Source organism: Passer domesticus, chromosome 3 (genome assembly GCF_036417665.1).
Source record: "Passer domesticus isolate bPasDom1 chromosome 3, bPasDom1.hap1, whole genome shotgun sequence".
Classification (NCBI taxonomy): Eukaryota; Metazoa; Chordata; class Aves; order Passeriformes; family Passeridae; genus Passer; species Passer domesticus.
Window position 1 is genome coordinate 115,917,047 of NC_087476.1, and position 17,545 is coordinate 115,934,591.

The 17,545-nt window shown below is 41.2% G+C and overlaps 1 protein-coding gene across 1 annotated transcript; it reads left to right on the top strand.

Moving 5' to 3' along the window:
* Window positions 1–31: 31 nt before the first annotated feature.
* On the top strand, window positions 32–17,324 carry LBR (lamin B receptor). The gene is made up of 14 exons (XM_064415384.1): window positions 32–154; window positions 4,280–4,452; window positions 5,953–6,147; window positions 7,243–7,329; window positions 7,760–7,937; window positions 8,501–8,694; window positions 9,449–9,503; window positions 10,693–10,887; window positions 11,499–11,602; window positions 12,014–12,139; window positions 12,237–12,405; window positions 13,584–13,664; window positions 13,771–13,893; window positions 14,873–17,324. The coding sequence occupies exons 2-14, from the start codon at window positions 4,288–4,290 to the stop codon at window positions 15,031–15,033; spliced, it is 1,833 nt and encodes a 610-aa protein (XP_064271454.1). The 5' UTR covers window positions 32–154; window positions 4,280–4,287; the 3' UTR covers window positions 15,034–17,324.
* The last annotated feature ends 221 nt before the right edge of the window (window positions 17,325–17,545 follow it).

Genomic DNA, 17,545 nt, shown 5'->3' on the forward strand with positions numbered 1-17,545 from the left:
GGGCGGGGGGCAGGGGGCGGGGCCGTGCGCGCGGCCGTAACCGTCGGCTCGGCGGGGCGGCTGTTCCCCTCGGCGGAGAGCGGCGCGCGCTCGGGCCCCGCTGCCGCCGCTCGCGGAACCGCCTCCGGCGCGGCGCGGCGCGGCCGCGCTCCAGGTAACGGGGGCGGCGGCGCGGCGGGCCCGGGTACTCCCACACCCCCCCCTCCCCACCCCTTCCCCTCCCCCAACAGCTTTTCCTTGGCGGCTTTCCCGGCGGGAAGCGCCGCGGCCGCGCTCAGGCCTCGCTCCGGACGTGGCGGCGCGGGCGCCTCTCTCGGGGCGGCGGCGGCGGCGGCGGCGGCGGGGCCGAGCGGCCGCGCTTTGTTCGGCTCCGCCGCGCCGGGAGCAGGCCGCCGAGGGGCGGTGCGGCCCCTCCCTTCCCCCGCGGCCGAGGCGCCGGGCCCGGGCGGGCGGGGCCGGGGGCCGGGCTCCGGCGGAGCGCGGGGCCCTTCCTGCCGGCAGCGCCCGCCCGGCGCGGCCCCGCTTCCTGCGCGGGGCTCCCCGCCGAAAGGCTCCCCGAGGGCAGAGCCGCGGCTGCCGGCCCCGGGCATGGCGCGTTGGTGTTGGTGCTTGGTTTTAGTGGAGTTGGTTTGGACAGGGACAGGCGCCTCCGCTCTTCTGGGTGTGGAGGGCTGGAAATGTGGAGAGCAGTGGTGCTGCTGGGAATGGCCTGCACAGCTCTCCTTGGTGAATTCAACAGTAACTTTCCGTAGCCTTGACTGTCAGCGTTTTCTTTGTTTTCCTGCATTTCTTCGTGCATTCACCTGGCTCCCTCCTCTGACATCCAGAACATTACCTAAATATCAGAATTAGTAAATGAATCACTGAATGCGTGTGAGCTTTGCTCTCCCAAGAGGGAAAACTTGTTTAGTGTTTATTTCTGCTTCAAACTGTGTAAACTTGTTTAGCGTTTATTTCTTCTTAAAACCGTGCAAACTTGTTTAGCGTTTATTTCTTCTTAAAACTGTGTGCCCCGTTCTGCTGTTGGTGTGTGATCTCCCTGACAGCCAACACTTTCTCCACGCTGGAATATCTTCCCACATATCTAGTGAGGGAGTCATTAAGAAGGCCAGAAGTGCATGCGTGGGGCAATATGTTTCTCAGCCAAGTTTCTTTTTAATTATTTCATTCTTGTTTGAGTCAGCAGAAACTTTTGTTCTTTACCCACTTTCAAGCTCCAGGGAAATTTGCATTAATTGGCTTGGCTTGGTATAGGATACAAAGTCCTTTTGAGCCTTTCTGTTAGACTCTGGATTGCTAAAGGAGAATCTCAATGGTTGAGAAAACACAAATTTCATGTCCTGAGTAAGTGGCTAAACTTGCAGTCAGGTGTCTGTGCAGTGCAGGGTCCATTGTATGAGATAATTTTCTTTGGATTTGTGTTTTGAAGCCCTGGGAATTCAGAAGTTTGTGCAGAGCTACTGGGAATATTAGGCTGATGCCAGCTGATACCATGAAAATGATCAGGGGTGTGTAGAGCTTGAAAGAGCAGTAAATTAAAAATGTAATCTCTAGACTGAATTTTTTTGAAAAGACTTCCTGTCTTTTCTCTTGTTGATGCCAGTAATTGTGTTTGTTCATCTGAACAGATGAAGGCTGCCTTTAGAAGGTGCAGCTTTTTGAAGTGGGATGTAAGGAATGAGGAATAGGGTAAGAAGTTACATTTACTTATTTTAATGCTTAATGTTTGAGCTTATTATTAAGCTGTAATTTTAAGGAAAAGAATTGGAAAATACATATATTTTCCCGTTAATAAGATTGTTCATTACTTTTGAGTCAGAAGATATTTCCACTTGCTTATTTATTATTTTGGAATCCCATATTGGCAGTATCTACCTCAGACTGAATTACACAACATAGATTTAGCTACAGGTGTTTCAACCACATTTTTCAGGTTTTTAAAACTAACTTCAGCTCCTTTTGTGAGCAAGCTTGGAGGAAGGGACGGTCCTTCTGCCTTTCACAATAATTAAATCATCAAGTTACTTTTTCTTTGGACTTCACGTTTGCATACAGCAGTGCTGGGTTTTGGCAGAGAATTGCATTTTATTATCCTTATGAATTAAAGTTCAAAAATTGTATCTAAATTCTGAAGTGGTCGCTATAAATTGGAAAAACCAGTGTACATGTCCTCAGTAACAACTTGCTGAAGAAGTGTTACCCTTTTGAAAAGGATTTACCCTCCCAAGGTGCTGTTTTTACAGCTCAGTGTGAGGATCAGCCAGCTTGGTGCTGCCCGGGCTCCAGGTTTGCAGCAATGCCTGCGGTGCTGCAGGGCAGGAGGAGAAACAGCTGGCTGAGGTGCAGGAAATGCAGCAGTGGGGGGAAGTGAACTCATGGTGACATCTGGGACAGCTCCCTGTTCAGGCTGTTTATGGAAGGGCAGGAAGAAGCTGTGGCTGCAGGAGCCTGGGAAGGAGCAGCAGGATCTCCTGAAGAACTGCCTGTGGGTGAGAAAAATGGACAAGGAGACAGACATGGGGATTGAGAGCAGATTTAGGCACAGGGGGGAAAGAGCAACCAGAGCTGGCTTGGTGAGCAAGGGCAGAAAATCCACAAGGACTCCAGGATGGGCTAAGGAGAGAATGGAGAATTTGAAATGAAAATATGGAAGTCATAAGAAACAGGGATGTGAATTTGAAGGGGTTAAGCTGACTGGGATAAAAGAAAATTGAAGGAGTGAGAATTCAGAAAGAATAAGACAGAAGCTGAAATTGGAGCAACAAACACTAGTTAAAAGGCAGAAGAGCTGGAATAGCACATGCCTGACAAGCACAGACTAGAACTCATCATTTTTCTGACTGGCAAGTGTCAGTGAAACCAAATTATAAAACTTTTTCTTTTTTTTCCTCCTTCAAATATTATACAGCAGAGGAGATGGCCAGATGTTTCTGGTCTGAAGCAGTTTGCAGTATTAGTAATAAAATCCATATGAGGGAATTCTGCTGATTTTTTTTTGTATTTGACTTGGAGAGCTACACAGGTGTAAAATGTAACAGCAGCAGCATGTCAGAAAATGCCAGAATGAATGTTGACTGTAAAACTTCACCGAGCCCCATCCCCCAGTGAGTGATGACAGTCTGATTGAATATTAACAGTATCTTTTTCCCCAATAATCTTAACTTTTCACTGCAGGTTAGTTAATATGTAATGATTAACTAGTTAAAGACTTGTATTTACCTTAGTTTGTGTGGTTTCACTTGCTTATCAAATTGATAAAGCAAACAAGTTGAAAAGAAATGCTTTGACACCAACGATTTGTAGTTTGTGTCTTCTCTGTGTCCCTGCCATCCCCTCTGAGTTCATGTGCTGGTTGTACACGTGGTGCCAGTACAAATGTTAGTGTATCTCTTACCTTACCTTAGACTTCCAAGGTAGTCTCACTTGATACATTGGGATTAAAAGTATATTCTGCTTGGGATATCTGTTTTCAGAAGGCAGTGACATAAGGCAAAGCACTGCACAAACAGTGCTGCAGGACTTTACACTTACAAACAACTTCCTCTAAGTTGTAGTTGTGGTTTTTCCCAGCACCTGGTGGGGTGAACCAAGGGGAATAGTCACACCACATTTTGTTAATAGCAAATAAAAACCTGATGATGCAGATGGGGGATAGAATTTCATTTTTCAGGTTGCTGTGTTATTGCTCTGATGCTGTGCTTTGTTTTCCCATGGAGCCCTGGAAAAGGCACTATGCCCTTTTGTTAAAGAGGTGGAAAAAACAAATATTCAGACAGGAGCTTAAATTCTGATGCTTCCTAACTTTTGAGTGTTTGGCATAATAAATTGAAGAAAGACTGTAATGTGGCTATAAGTGTTGGAGAGATTGGAGATGTTTAATGTTTAGAAATCATCACTTCTGTAATTTATGTAGAACCACAGGAAACAAGGGTTAGAGGACACTTCAATACCATGTAATTTGCATTTCCCCCTAGATAAGATGAGCTTCATGATATAATTTTGGTCAAAGATGTGCTTTGCCTGATGATGGAGATATCATAGCTCAGTACTAGTCTAGTATATCTGAATGTTTTTCCAGAATGTGCACCTCCAATCTTCTCTGTATTTTAAGACTGTTTCTTCTGTGTGCTGTTGATTTAGAAAAGAGATCACTGCTGCTTTCTTGTCACACAGCCTTTCCCCTTTTTAAAGTGGAGACTCATAGAAGGAGAGGAGGGGGAGATGAAGCCTGGTGTTCAGCTGCCCTGTGGACTGAGTGATTTATTTCCTAGGGACTCAGTTTGGAAAATGCCCAGCCGGAAGTTTGCTGATGGCGAGGTGGTGATGGGCCGCTGGCCGGGGAGCGTCCTGTACTACGAGGTGCAAGTGACCAGCTACGATGATGCTGCTCATCTTTATACTGTCAAGTACAAAGATGGAACTGAACTTGCACTGAAGGAAAGTGATATAAGGGTGAGTACACCTGGATTTGATTGTCAGTACTTCAACTTAGGGCTTTTGCACTAAAAAACTTTTGCAAGTTTTTGTTAACTGTGTCTTCAAGGAATTGGTGCTAAATAAAAGTTTCTTCCTATGTGACACCTCAAGCAGAAGTTCAGAATGACCCCGTCATTAAAGTATCATGGTTGTTTGTCAAAAAAATGTAGTATTTTTGAGGAAAACCAAGTCTGATCCTTCAGGAACTCTATAGCATGGTTTTTCATAAAGAACTGGTTTGGGTACCTTACAAAGGTAGTAATCAATGGGTCGATACTAATTTGGTGGTTTTCCATCTCTAAACAAGAAAATCTGATAACAAATGGGAAGATGCAGTTAAATGTCACTGTAAATATAAACAGTGCATGCCCTTCAAGAACGTACTTAAAACATCTGCAAATAGCTTTTACTAGTTTAGGTCCTCAAAGGCTTCATGAGGTATTTTGCTGTATTTGTGACAATAACAAACCCTTGAGAAAGGTTTGTGTGATATCACATTCCTGCCTCTTTACTTATCATTATTATTTTATTTTTGTTACTCATGAAGTCCTTTAAAACTTCATAGAAGTTTCAGTTGAAAATTAATAATGCAGAAGGAAAAAACCCTGTTGGAATGTTCACTGTACATTTCTATGGCCTGTTCTGAAACCTGCAGAGGTTCAAAGCCAGCTTGCATGTCTTTATGTGAACTGGAGTGTCACTTCTTGGTGGCAGTGTCCATGCCCAGTAACTGGCCTTCTCTTTTGGGACCAAAATGTTTCTGCCTTGAGGTAGACACTGTTTTCACTGTTTCAAGTCTTTCTGACTTGTTACTTCTGTATGCAGGTTAGCAGACTCAAGCTGGGAAAGTTCCTTTCTTTGTCATGAAATATTTATGCATTATAAAAGTTGCATTGTGGAAATTTTACATGGGGAAATCAGCATTGTAGACTTCACAGAGAAATCAAACAGTGCTTTTGGAGTAAAATATTTATGAAATTAGTTACCAGATATAATGAGATGATTAGGCTGATTTGGGGTTTTTTTAGTGTTGATTTGCTCTGTGTTGCCTCACACGGATGATGAACCTTGCCATGTCAAATGCATTAATGAAGCTGAGCAGTGGAAGTGAGAGCAGCCACTGAGGGCTTGAGAGACAGCTCTCCATTCCCATCCCTAAGCACAGGATTGTGTGTGGTGTGCTTAACAGCTTGGTGCTCACTTTGGTAGCTTACACCCATAGCCTCATTTCTGTAGCTTCAGCAGGAATTGCCAGCAGCAGTTGGACTTGGAACAGGCTTCTTTGGGAATTGCCAGCAAAATGAGTATTCTGCAGTTGCTCTTTCTTAACAGCCTTTGTGGAGCATCAGTAGAGGAAATACGAGACAGATCTCCAGAAATGTGTGCCAGAGTCCTCATCACAAAACCCCCCCGTGTTTCTAAAATTGTTCTTTGGGACATAGCTAAGATTTTGCTTTCTTCCCATCTTTCTTTTAGTCGCAGTCATCATTCAAGCACAGGAAGAGCCAGTCTTCTTCAAGCTCTCCCTCCAGAAGGAGCAGCAGCAGATCTCGCTCTCGCTCCCGGTCTCCTGGCCGGCCAGCAAGGGGCAGGCGTCGCTCTGCTTCCCAAAGCAGGGAGCACAAGGAGGACAAGAAGAAAACCATTCAGGAGACCAGCTTGGCTCTGCCGGTATGAGTTTTGTTTGTTGGCTTTTGTGTGTGGGTTTGCTGGATTTTTATTTAACAAAACTTTTGCTGTTTGTGAAAGATTGGTTTTATGCAGAATGGGTTTATCATTGTAAAACCAGCTGCAGTTCATGTTCTCTAGACAGCATAATTACCTGCAAAAGCATATCTCAGAACTGCCTTTTTTTTTCTTTCAAAATTGGTTTTCTAGCTTGCAAAGTTTGAGGAAAAAGTTCTCTTACCATATATAGTTTGTTACAACAGTAGTGGAAAACACTCAGTGTGGGATATTTAAATCTGGCCATGCTGATGGATAATATTGCAAAACTGGTTTTATTATAAAAACTTAACTTGTAAGGATTTCTAAGTTTACCAATATCTGGTGTCTAGCTGAAATTTATTAGGTTTGTTCTTAGCATTTTTGTGAAGATTGAGTGCTAAAAATACTTCTGGTGATCTTTAAGAGGAGTAGAGGTGGTGTTTCTCTGTGAAGAGACAAACAACATTTCTTCTGCCTCTTATGCCCTTGAGATGGCTTCTCACTTGTCTGAGACACAGTCCCTGGAACTGGAAATGCATTCTGCTGATCTATTGAAAATGAACAGGTTTTGGTTAGGTTTCAGCTAGATTAACCACATTAATATAAACTTGCTAGATAGGTTTAGTAAATTGCTGCTCTCAGGCACTGAAACAGTTGTGGGGTTTGTTTGTCAGTGAGCTCCTTTGAGCTGTGTGATCCAGTGCCTGTGGATCCCAGTCTGGTTTTAAGTAGTTTTTTAGCCAGCAGCTACAGTTTACTTTTAGTACTTTTAACCTTTTGGGATAAAAGGGTTAAAAAGTCTTTGGTGGTTTTGTCCTGGCTTCTCTCTGAGGAGTGGGATTGATCCGTTGGCTCTTGTAAGACTGGAAAGACCAGGTAGTTGAAATAAAACATATGAGTCATGTCTTCCTAGAGCTGTGTAAGCTACACTCACGAGAAGAATTCTTATGAGAGAATTTATTTCTTCAAAGGTATTTTATGGAAAACCAAACTTTCAGTTCTGCAGAACAGTGCCATATATAGGACACTGAAAGCTTAAACTGTGTTTCTTGTTTTAAGGAGAAACCGAGTGAGAATAACACCAAAAGGTACAATGGTGAACCTGAAAGTACAGAAAAAAATGCCACATCCTGCATCATCCTGGAGGTAGGAACACTGAATTTGCTCTTAGCTTTTTGTCACATTCCTGGCTTAGCTCTCTCACAAATTCCTAGAAAAGGGCAATACAATAATCAAGCAGAAATAGAAGGCAATGTAAAACTTAGAGGTTAAGTAAGTTTGCTACAGAAAAAGTGATTTTTTTTTTAATTGTCCTGATTGTTATCTAGTGCCCAGGCACATGGCTGAAGGGAAAGGGGGAGGGTGGCCATGGATGATGTGTGCTGGAACTGCTGCTGATCTGTAACCACAGCCCAGTAGGTTACAGTGCCTGGTTTTAGCAGTCTCTTTATGTGAATGGATAATTGTATATTGGTGTTTTACAGTGAGTCATGTCCTCTGAAATATAAAATATTGGACTAAAATAAAGTAAAATCACTGGGAAACCTTCTAGTAAATTATTTTTGTTCATTTACAGCAAAAGTTAAAACCAGACCTGGAAATCAAGCGTGTGCTTGAGCAGTACAGCTTGCGTTCGAGGAAAGATGACAAGAAAAAAGAAGAGATCTATTCAGAGAAAAAGACTTTTGTGGCTGTAAAACCAATTGAGAAAGTATCAACAAAAACAAAGGAGCTGGAGTTTGGGGGAAGAATTGGTATGTGTGGAAATTGTCTTAATAGTTAAAAATTAGTACTGTTTTGTGGGTTTTTGCTAATTGACCATACTGTCATGTCAAAAACTGCTTTTTGGACCTTGGCTGCAGAATTCAGGGTCAGATTGTTGTTTCACTTGATTGAGTGGCAAAGAACCTTTAATGCACTTGGTTCGTATGTGAAATACAGCAAAGATCATGTGCCACCCCTTGCCACAGTGAGATTTAAATATTTCTGGATTAAATTTAAGAATAACCAGCAAAGCTTTTACATTTTCAAAACTTAGGTGCTTGAAACCCGACAGTAAAGTATTTTTTAGACAGTTTTTGGGTTATTTTTGAAGGGATGCAATGAGTGTGATCCCATGGTAGATGACCTTATATGGGAGTGAGAAGAATGTCTCAGTGTCCTGTTACATATCTGTGGGATTGCTGCTCTCTGGTTCAGGAGAAAATAATGACAACCTCTTCTTTGTTACTTAATATTGAACTTTTTTGGTGGGATTGAAACTATTTTTTAAATTTTCTTCACTTACCTTCTAACATGCCGTGATGTCTGTTTACAGGGACCTTCATGCTGATGCTTCTCCTGCCTGCTACTGTACTCTATTTGCTGTTGATGTGCAAACAAGATGATCCAAGTCTTCTGAACTTCCCTCCTCTGCCAGCACTTGAGAGTCTTTGGGATGGGAGGGTGTTTGGTGTCTTTCTTCTGTGGTTTTTCCTTCAGGCTGCGTTTTACTTGCTGCCAATTGGAAAGGTAGGCTCTTGGGAGCATTGGGTCTTTATGGGCAACTGAACTAGGCTGGAAGGTGGGGTGTGTTCTAAATGTAGTGCATTTGAAAGCATTTTAATGAGTTTTTCATAATAAACTGGAATATAGCTGCTGCAGGTTTCTGTAAGCTTAAAACAGCGCAGCTGGTTCAGAATTTTTGCATTTCAGAGCCTTCCAGTAGAGAAGGCAGAAGGCATTTTACAGGCATTCACATCAAACTGTGGATAAACTTTGCTTAATAGAATTCTAGAAGAATTTTAGGTATCTGAGTTCTAACTTCACAAACTATTTCAATACTCAGTTTCTTGTGGATATCCAGCATTTTGGAAACAGTCTTCATTTACAGGAATCTGCAAACCATTCTAGCCATATGTATGAGTATCAGGCAAAGGCTCTCCTTCACTCTCTTGTGACTTGAGGGTTACTGGCAGATTCTGAAAGGACACTGAAGTAGATCAATCATGTTTTATTGCTGAACATGTTCACAATGACTGGAGAAGTTCTGCTTTCTTGAAGCCGGTTAGGAAGAGGTTTATTTTTTAAAATGTTTTTATTTGAAACTGCTAATATTTTTCATTTGCTGACCAGAGTATGTTTTCCAGAACAATGCATGAGGTTTGAGCATGTCCAGCTGGTTGCTTTGACTGAATGTCTTTCTGACAGAGTTGAGCTTGGTTTTCCTCCCATGAAGGGCCCACAGAAAATACTTTGTTGAGCATTAGTGTTTTATTCTCCTTAGGTTGTAGAAGGCCTGCCCCTTTCCAGTGGAAGGAGACTGCAGTACCGGATAAATGGTAAGCATGGTGCAGCTGGTTATTCCAAAACTGACTCCATTGTGTGGTGTGCAGTGCTCAGCACCATAAAATACAAACATTGAAAGATACAGTTTGACCAGAGAGCGTATCTGTTGTAAATCTTGGATAAAATAGGATGAGCCTTTCTTGGAAAAAGGTGGTTAGTAATCATCAGGAACTAAGTGCACCAAGAGCAAGACATTGGACTGGACAGGGGTGTAAGTTAAAAAGCTGTTAAAGCTGAGTTTTGTCATAGTCTGGTAAGATGCACCATTTTAAAGTTGGACTAGAGCTGGCTGTAAGTGACAAACAAGGAGAATTGCATCCTGCAAAAGTGAGTCTCCCTGAGGCTGTCTCATACCTGTCTTGGTTTTGGACTTTTGTCTGTAGTCGTGCCATAGTGCTGCAATGCTTTCTGCATTCTGATAAAGGGAGGAAATAAGCTACATAATTTGGATTATTAAAAAAAACCCAACAAACATAGTCTTGCTGCTTTGAAGGCTAATTTTAAAAGCAAATTTAAAAGCCTTCTTGAGGAAAGGTAAGGACAGCAGGCACTGGGCACAAAGTGAAGTGCAGGAGGTTGCATCTGAACTAGACCAGATGAACTCTGGAGGTTCCTTCTGACCTCACCCCTGTGACCCTGTGAAGGGATCCACAGAAAGTCCTCAGCTGAGGGCAGCAGAGAACTGCCTGCTCCTATTTGGGCATCAGTCCATTCTGCATGAAATGATACTCTCATTGTGTGCAAAAGGTTTTGTGTTCAAGTTTTGCCTTGATAAGTCATTTTAATACTTTAATTACTGCTATCTGTATCAAGGTATGCAGATAATTCAAAGATTGAGAATATGGTTGTCCCAGCTGTCCCACAGATAAGACTGTGACCTGCAGTGTCAATGTCCATTTTTCCACTAAAATCTGAAATTGGATCCTGTGGCATAAAAAATTGAGAAGTATTCAGAGTGTTCCTGCCTCTTGTTCTTTTGGTGAGCACAGTTTCAGGGCTTGGAGTCTCTTAGTTATATTGCTGTGCCCCAGAAGTTTGAACCATGGGATGTCCCAAGGTGTTACTGGAAATTGGACAAATATTGGAAGAAGTAAAAGTGCAGAAAGTTTGGATTAGGTAGGTCCTACTAAAACGATAAATTTTTTTTTTTTTACTAATATGTCTTTTTTCTACGTCCTTTAGGGTTTTATGCTTTTATTTTGACTGCTGCAGCTGTTGGAGTTTTATTATACTTTCAGTTTGAGCTTCATTACGTGTATGATCACATCCTGCAGTTTGCAGTGTCGGCTGCAGCTTTTGCTTTGGCACTGAGCATTTACCTGTACGCTCGATCCCTGAAAGCGCCCGAGGAGGAGCTAGCACCAGGTGGAAATTCTGGTGAGTTAGGACATTCTGGATAACTTCTTTCCAATTGTTTGCCATAGTTTCATTTCTACAAATTAAAGGCTAGGTTTGGGGCTGGTTATTATAATACTGTGACTTCAGTTTTGCTTTATGAAGCGTTGTTTGGGGTTTTTTTCCACAAACTCAGTCCCAGACATGAAGTCAGGGCATGGTATTTTCCTTCTTGTCCACCTTTTTTGATGAATGGGTAATTGTCACAGCGAAACGGAATTCTTTTTCCCAGACAAAAGCAATTAAATAGGAGAAAATGTAAAGTAAGTTAATGCCATATGATCATGTTCATAGACACTGTGATGGGAGCTTCAGGATAAGGCTGAAAATAAAGAAGGAACAAATGTCAGGGAGAACTTCTAAAGTGGTTAGTCCTCCTAATTAATAAAAAATCAGAGCATCTTAAAATACAAACTGTGTAGATTTTGTTTTGTGTTTTGCACTTACTCGTCAAATTTTTTTTTGCCAATCTGAAGGCTTTTAAAAATTTGTAATGAGAGAACATTAGTGGAAAGTGGGATTTTATTTACGGGGAGGAGTTTAGTGGCAGATAACAGCAAGAGTGTTGCTAACAGAGGCTGTGTCGTCTGCAGGGTATTTTATTTATGACTTCTTCACTGGACATGAATTAAACCCTCGTATTGGCAGCTTTGACCTCAAATACTTCTGTGAGTTGCGTCCAGGATTAATTGGCTGGGTGAGTCAGTAATCTGAGTTATTTTAGCTACATAAATATTACATTGAGGGAATTTTTTACACACATATATAATTGATATTAAGGAGAGATATAGATATTTGTAAGTACTTACAAATGAGTACTGAAAAACAGTTCCACATTGCTGGTTTTTAAATGACTATTTTTATTCACTTGAAGAAAATTTCTAGCTTCTTTGTTTTGTGGCAAATGAAAACCCTTTTTAAGATATTCATATGTTGAGGTTATACAGCTTCAAAAGTGTGGTTAGTTGCAAACTAACTTGTAAACTAGTTTATTGGTTTTTCTGAACTAAACATTGGTCAAAAATAGTCGTTAAAATGTCCTGTAGTGTAATAGAAAAGACTGGTTTTTTTACAAGTGAACTTTAAAATAAAATCTTTTCTAACTTAGGTTGTTATAAACTTGGCAATGCTCTTGGCTGAGATGAAGATCCACAATCTCAGTGTGCCATCCCTGTCCATGATCCTTGTGAACTGCTTCCAGCTTCTCTATGTGGTGGATGCTCTTTGGAATGAGGTAAATGCCAATGCCCTTCACCTGCTGCCATTTCTAATTACAATGTTGAGAGAAGGAGGCTGTGGAAATGCTAAAATTCCTTCTTCCTTGTGTCCAGGAAGCTGTTTTGACTACAATGGATATTACCCATGATGGATTTGGATTCATGCTGGCGTTTGGAGATCTGGTGTGGGTTCCATTTGTCTACAGCCTGCAGGCCTTCTACTTGGTGGGTCATCCCACCACAATTACTTGGCCTGTTGCTGCTGCAATTACTGTTCTGAACTGTAAGTTACAGTAAATGTCATTGTTGCTGTTGGTTACAACATAGTTCTGATTCTGTTTCTTCAGAGATGGGAGGGGAAGCTTTAGCCCAGATGCAGCAGTCATTGTCTACTGTGAAATACAAAGAATATAATAAATTCTCATTTTAGCAAAAGAAGGATAGGTGAGACTCTGAACACTTAATTGTTCTGTTGAGAAGCAGCTCTAGGTGGGTGCTGTCTGGAGTTGAAGAGGTGACTTAACATATTTTGAATTTAATAGATTCTCTTTTAAGTCAATCTGAGCAACTCATAAAAAAAAAAATAAAAATCAGTACCTTGTTGGCTCTGCTCTACTGAACCTAGGGAAAAAGTAACTATTTGCATCTCCTTACTTGAGACCATAGTTACACATGCCAGTAGAAAACATCTTTTTTCATCACAGTTGAGTGCTTTGAGAAAAGATCTCACATCTTTAGGCAACCTTAAATTTGCACCAACATATGCTTGTTGTCTCTGTAATCTGAAACCCATAAAAACCTACTCATATTTTCTAGACGTGACAAAGAACTGGGAAAAATGACAAGATATACAACTTAATATGTGGAACACTGAAAAACAGAAAATCACTTTCATCTTCACCTAACGCTTTCTCATGGGTTTCTATTTAAAAAAAAATCTTTATTCAAAGTGTGTAGTGATCATCTTTTTTCAATGCAGCTTTGGAAAAAGCAAGTTTAAGCTGCTGTGTGAAAATCCTGGGGGATATGAATTTCAAACCCAGAAAATTCATGGCCTGGTTCTTTTGTTATCATGATCTTGTAAGTGAGTTGTCAGTTTATGGAGTAGGTGCTGTAACAAAGTGCTAGGCTGCAAAACAGAGCTGTAATCATAGAATGTGAAATTCACATCACTTTATATAAATTTCAAGCTCAGTGTAACATTAAAAAACACAGATGTGAAAATAAAGGTTCTTCAGAATCTCTTCGAAGTTAGTCAGTAACAAGAAGGATCTTATGGAATGCAGGTTTCCAGTGGCATTTCTATCTTGTTAGAGCTCTGAGAACCAGAAAATACCAGTTGAATCTCTGGAGAAAAGCCTTTGATGGAATAAATGTGGCAAAGGGCATGTGAGTGCTTTTGTTGAAGCTGAAAAAACTGGAAAATACTGAAAAAGCAAAATCCATCATGTTTATTTTCAGGTATTGGGTATTACATCTTCCGCAGTGCAAATTCTCAGAAAAACAATTTCCGACGGAATCCAGCAGATCCCAAACTGGCCAGTGAGTACATTTTTTATTCCATTGGCTGTGATTTCATTCAATGGCTCTTTGTAGTATATAAATACATATTTCAGTCACTGCACTGACCACAACACTCTGTTCACAGATCTGAAATTTATACCCACTGCCACTGGAAAAGGGCTTCTTGTCACGGGTTGGTGGGGCTTTGTTCGTCACCCTAATTACCTCGGTGACATCATCATGGCTCTGGCATGGTCCCTACCCTGTGGTGAGTTTCTGAGACTGAAGTGGATTTTAGCAAAAATGCTTTTGTTTTGCATCTGTCTGGGCTTGAAATGCCAAGTGGTAATTGTTTGAAATAGTAAACCCTATTGAATGGCAGATTTCTGTGTCATAAGTCTAATGCAAGACATTTTTACTTCCATTTTACCCTAACTTGCTGCAGATTTGACATATATTACAGATTTTACTCATCTTTTTGACACTTTTATCACTTGATAACCATGGGACTTACTTGCTAATTAGCTGTTCTTTAAATTTTTTAGGCTAGTGAGTGTGTTTTCAGCTGAAGTTCCCCAAAAGTGGGAGTTTGCTTGAAGACAAGGGCCACCACATACAGTGATAACTTGAAGTGAAAGCTATTTAAAAGAGAGGTCATCAAACACAGTGAAATTATCTTTCAAAGTGTTTGTTAGTAATACACAGAGGTGGGCACTACACTCAGGTGGGGCCTCAGGAGAGCAGAGTAGTGGGTTAGAATCAGAACCTGCTGCCACGCTGCTCCTGATGCAGCCCAGAGCACAAAGTTGGCTTTTTGGGCTGCACTCTCACATTTCTGGCTCCTTTCCAGTTCTTTTAATCCACAGGTCAAGTGGTGTGCTCTGAGCAAAGCTGGACTCATGTCTGCAGGCAAAACAGAGAAAACCTTGTGTGGGGCAGTTTGGTGGTGCAGATTTGACTGGAAATCTGGTTTTGATAACTAAAGAACTTTAAATGACAATAACACCTGAACGTGTGCCAGCTTTTCAGGCATTGAGAGTGAAATTGGTTGATTTTGTGACTCCAAATTTTAAGAATTACTTTCTGTGGGTTTGTGGGGCTTTTTCTATCTGCATGTGTTGCATAGTCCTGTTGAATATTTGGTGCTTTCAGCCTTGATCAAGTGTGGGTCACCAGCTTCGAACATGTTAATAGCTACCACCTCTAGATCTTTGTCCTGTATCTAAGCTCACTTTGTCCCTTTGCAGGTTTTAATCACATTTTACCCTATTTCTACGTGATCTATTTCATCTGCCTGCTGGTCCATCGGGAGGCTCGTGACGAGCACCACTGCAAGCAGAAGTACGGCTTGGCCTGGGAGCGGTACTGCCAGCGCGTCCCCTACCGCATCTTCCCCTACATCTACTAGAGCACTCCAGGGCACGTCACTGCTACACTTAGATTCCTTGCAGAGAAAGATACCTCTTACCTTTGCACTTGGTCATTTGGTATTTAGGCTTTTAAAGAAAACAAAACAAACGAAACCCGGCCAAACGTTGGAGTGCGTCAAAGGTGTTGCTTACAAGTAGACTTCAGGATGTGAGTTATGTGAACTGACTGTCTGTGACTTCAATTTTTAAAAAAAAATTGTGAATTTTCAAAACTCTTCGAGCCCTAATTTTTCAAGCTAAATTTTATCTAGAAATCTGAGTTTACATTTTTTTATTGCATTTAATTAAGCACTGTGATGTAAAGTATATTATTTTCTTAATACAATAAATGCTGAAATTCCATCCAGTTCATTTTTTGGTGTTACTCGTACCATCTAACTTCAGATGTCCAATTTAGTTGCCTGAATTGGAGGAGCAGCAGGCTCTTTTTGGTCAGTGGAGCTGGAAGCAGAGGGTGTGACCCATGTGAGGGCCCTGCAGCCCCACGACCAGAGCTGGCACAGCTCGGCTACATGGTTGTTCCTCCTCTGGCTTTTCATTGATGGCATTTTTTTGGTCAGAGAGGCTCAGCTGGCTCCTCCTGCCCTGCACCTGCAGGAGGATAAAGAGATGGAACTGGGAGGAGGGGCACAGCTGTTCCCCTCTCCCACCCCAGGTAGTTGAGGCAGTTCCAGGAATGCCCAGGGGCAGCTCTGAGCCTGGCAGAGCCCCTGGCCCTGGAGGTGGGAGCCACACTTGTGGCTCACACTCCTGGAGGGGGATGAAACACTTCAAACCCTTCCGTGGCTGTGGAAGGGAGTAGTGAACCCTCAGACTGCCTCAGGCATTGAACATGGGGTAAAACGTGTGCAGTGTCTGCCTGTTAGGCACAAAAGGATAGAATGACCACAGCTGGCTCCTTCTGATCTTTGTAAATTAAGTCTTAATGTACCATAGTGTTTACCAAGTGTGTATAATAAAAGCCTCCACGTTTTTGCTGTACAGTGTTTGGGTTTGAAAAATGCAACAGCTTTTTTAGAAACAGGAGAAATCAGTAACTAAACCAATTTCCAGTAATTTTTAAAAAGTTAATTGAATAAAGGGTTTTGTAAATTAATGTACTTAATTCTTGAAACAATTGAAGTGTTCATTTAAATATTTGTATTGACAGATATGCTATGAAAATATAGGAAATGCTCCTCAATCCAAAGTTGTTTTTTTGGTTTCTTTTTGTTTTTAATTTGGCATTGCTACCTCATATGTAGGTGTTGCCTTTTGTACTGTTGCAGATAGAGAAATAGCTATTTTTTTGCTATTGCTATTTAAAACAACATTTTTTTACATGAGCCTGTGGTTAAACTCAACCACTTTCTAATATATTTTTGTATATATTTGACTTTTTAACTAATGTATGTGTTCTGGTCACTAGCTGTGTTCTTTGTCTAACTGGCTGTAAATGATATGCCCTTGTGGTATTTACTTCATAAGTAGAATAATTTTACTGAAATACTCTTGCTTAATTAATTAGCTTTTATTCTGTTGGCACAAGTAAGAGCTTTTCACACGCTTTGTACATGAGGTTTATAGCACAAATTGCCCTAAAAAGCTTACTAGAATATTAAATAAAGTGCAGATACTTCTGCACTTGCTTGCAGGAGTGTTCCTAATAAATTGGAATGTTATTTATCAATTGTTTCAGCTATTTTAAAATGTTGATGTAATTGAAATCTAGCATGTGATTTTTTTAAAAAAAGTAAAATAAAATAACCTATTTTGTACACGGGCATTTTTTAAAGATAATTGTACAATTGAAGTGTATATAATGTAGCTTGATTGTTGGTGTTGTAAGGAAATTGTTTTAAGACAAGTACTTTGATTGCTGGCAGAAAATAGCAGTGCCTCTAACAAGACTCGAGAGAATTCACTCCTGTGAAGCAGCAGATTAAACTGGGATATTGCTGTTTTCAGTCCTTGCTGAGGGAATTTATGGGGAATGGAGAAATCATTAAATGGCCCTGGTGTGCAGCTGGTGTTTAAAGTCTGCTGAAGGAGGGGGCACTTTGATTCCTCAGCCTGTAAAGCAGGAGCTGCTCCTGCTGCTCTTCCCAGTTTTATCTGCTGCCACCCAAGGTTGTTCTAATGTCATTCAGAGCCCTTGTCTTTCAGAATCTGATCCTGACCAATGACAACTTCATTTACATACTGAATTTTATGTGAATTTGATTTTGAAGTAACTGTTTTTAATACAAACGAGCCCATGAGCTAAAATAAAGGTTTTGCTTAAAACTAAGTAGTGCATTTCTTTTTTTTTTTTTTTTTTTTTTTCCAGTTCATGGGGATACCTGATAAAAATTACATTGCTTTTCCTTATTTAGTGCAGGTGTGAGTTTGCTGAAGTTCCTGTTGTTTGTGGGATGAGTGTTACAAGCTCAGGTGTGGTGCTTCTCTTAGTCTGCCTGGGCATTTTTCTTCTTCCCTTGTGCTACTCCAAAAATAAACTTAATTTCAGCT